The sequence below is a fragment of the Pterocles gutturalis genome, unplaced genomic scaffold (assembly GCF_000699245.1).
Source record: "Pterocles gutturalis isolate BGI_N339 unplaced genomic scaffold, ASM69924v1 scaffold676, whole genome shotgun sequence".
Taxonomy (NCBI): domain Eukaryota; kingdom Metazoa; phylum Chordata; class Aves; order Pterocliformes; family Pteroclidae; genus Pterocles; species Pterocles gutturalis.
This window is the reverse complement of record NW_010102625.1, coordinates 2,272-2,529: the sequence shown is the minus strand read 5'-3', so window position 1 is coordinate 2,529 and position 258 is coordinate 2,272. Positions and strand designations below refer to the sequence as shown.

The window sequence follows — 258 nt, the reverse complement described above, 5'->3', positions numbered from 1 at the left end:
TCCGGAGGAGGCGCCACCCCTGGCCCTACCGCATCAATGCTCTTCTTCACTTCTGGCTTCTCAGTTTCGCCACAGGCAAAAATTAAATCGGTCCCAAGGAGCCGGATGAACTCCAGCTCCTCGTGCAAGCCATCTATCTCCTCTTTAATGGTCTGTATATGATAGAGACAAAAGAAAAACTTCCATTATTAAATGCTCTTCCAAAAGTGCCCCACGAACAGGAGGGTTAAAGCCCGGCGAGCCCTTCCTGCTCCGCTG

The 258-nt window shown here is 51.2% G+C and overlaps 1 protein-coding gene across 1 annotated transcript in view; it reads right to left on the bottom strand.

Moving 5' to 3' along the window:
• Nucleotides 1-258, bottom strand: part of LOC104471107 (microtubule-actin cross-linking factor 1-like) — a gene marked incomplete at both ends in the record, with an annotated part of 12,267 nt that overhangs the window by 9,906 nt on the left and 2,103 nt on the right. Inside the window, one exon of the mRNA XM_010086336.1 lies at nt 30-152. Coding sequence (XP_010084638.1) covers nt 30-152 — 123 coding nt within the window. The remainder of the gene's footprint in view (nt 1-29; nt 153-258) is intronic.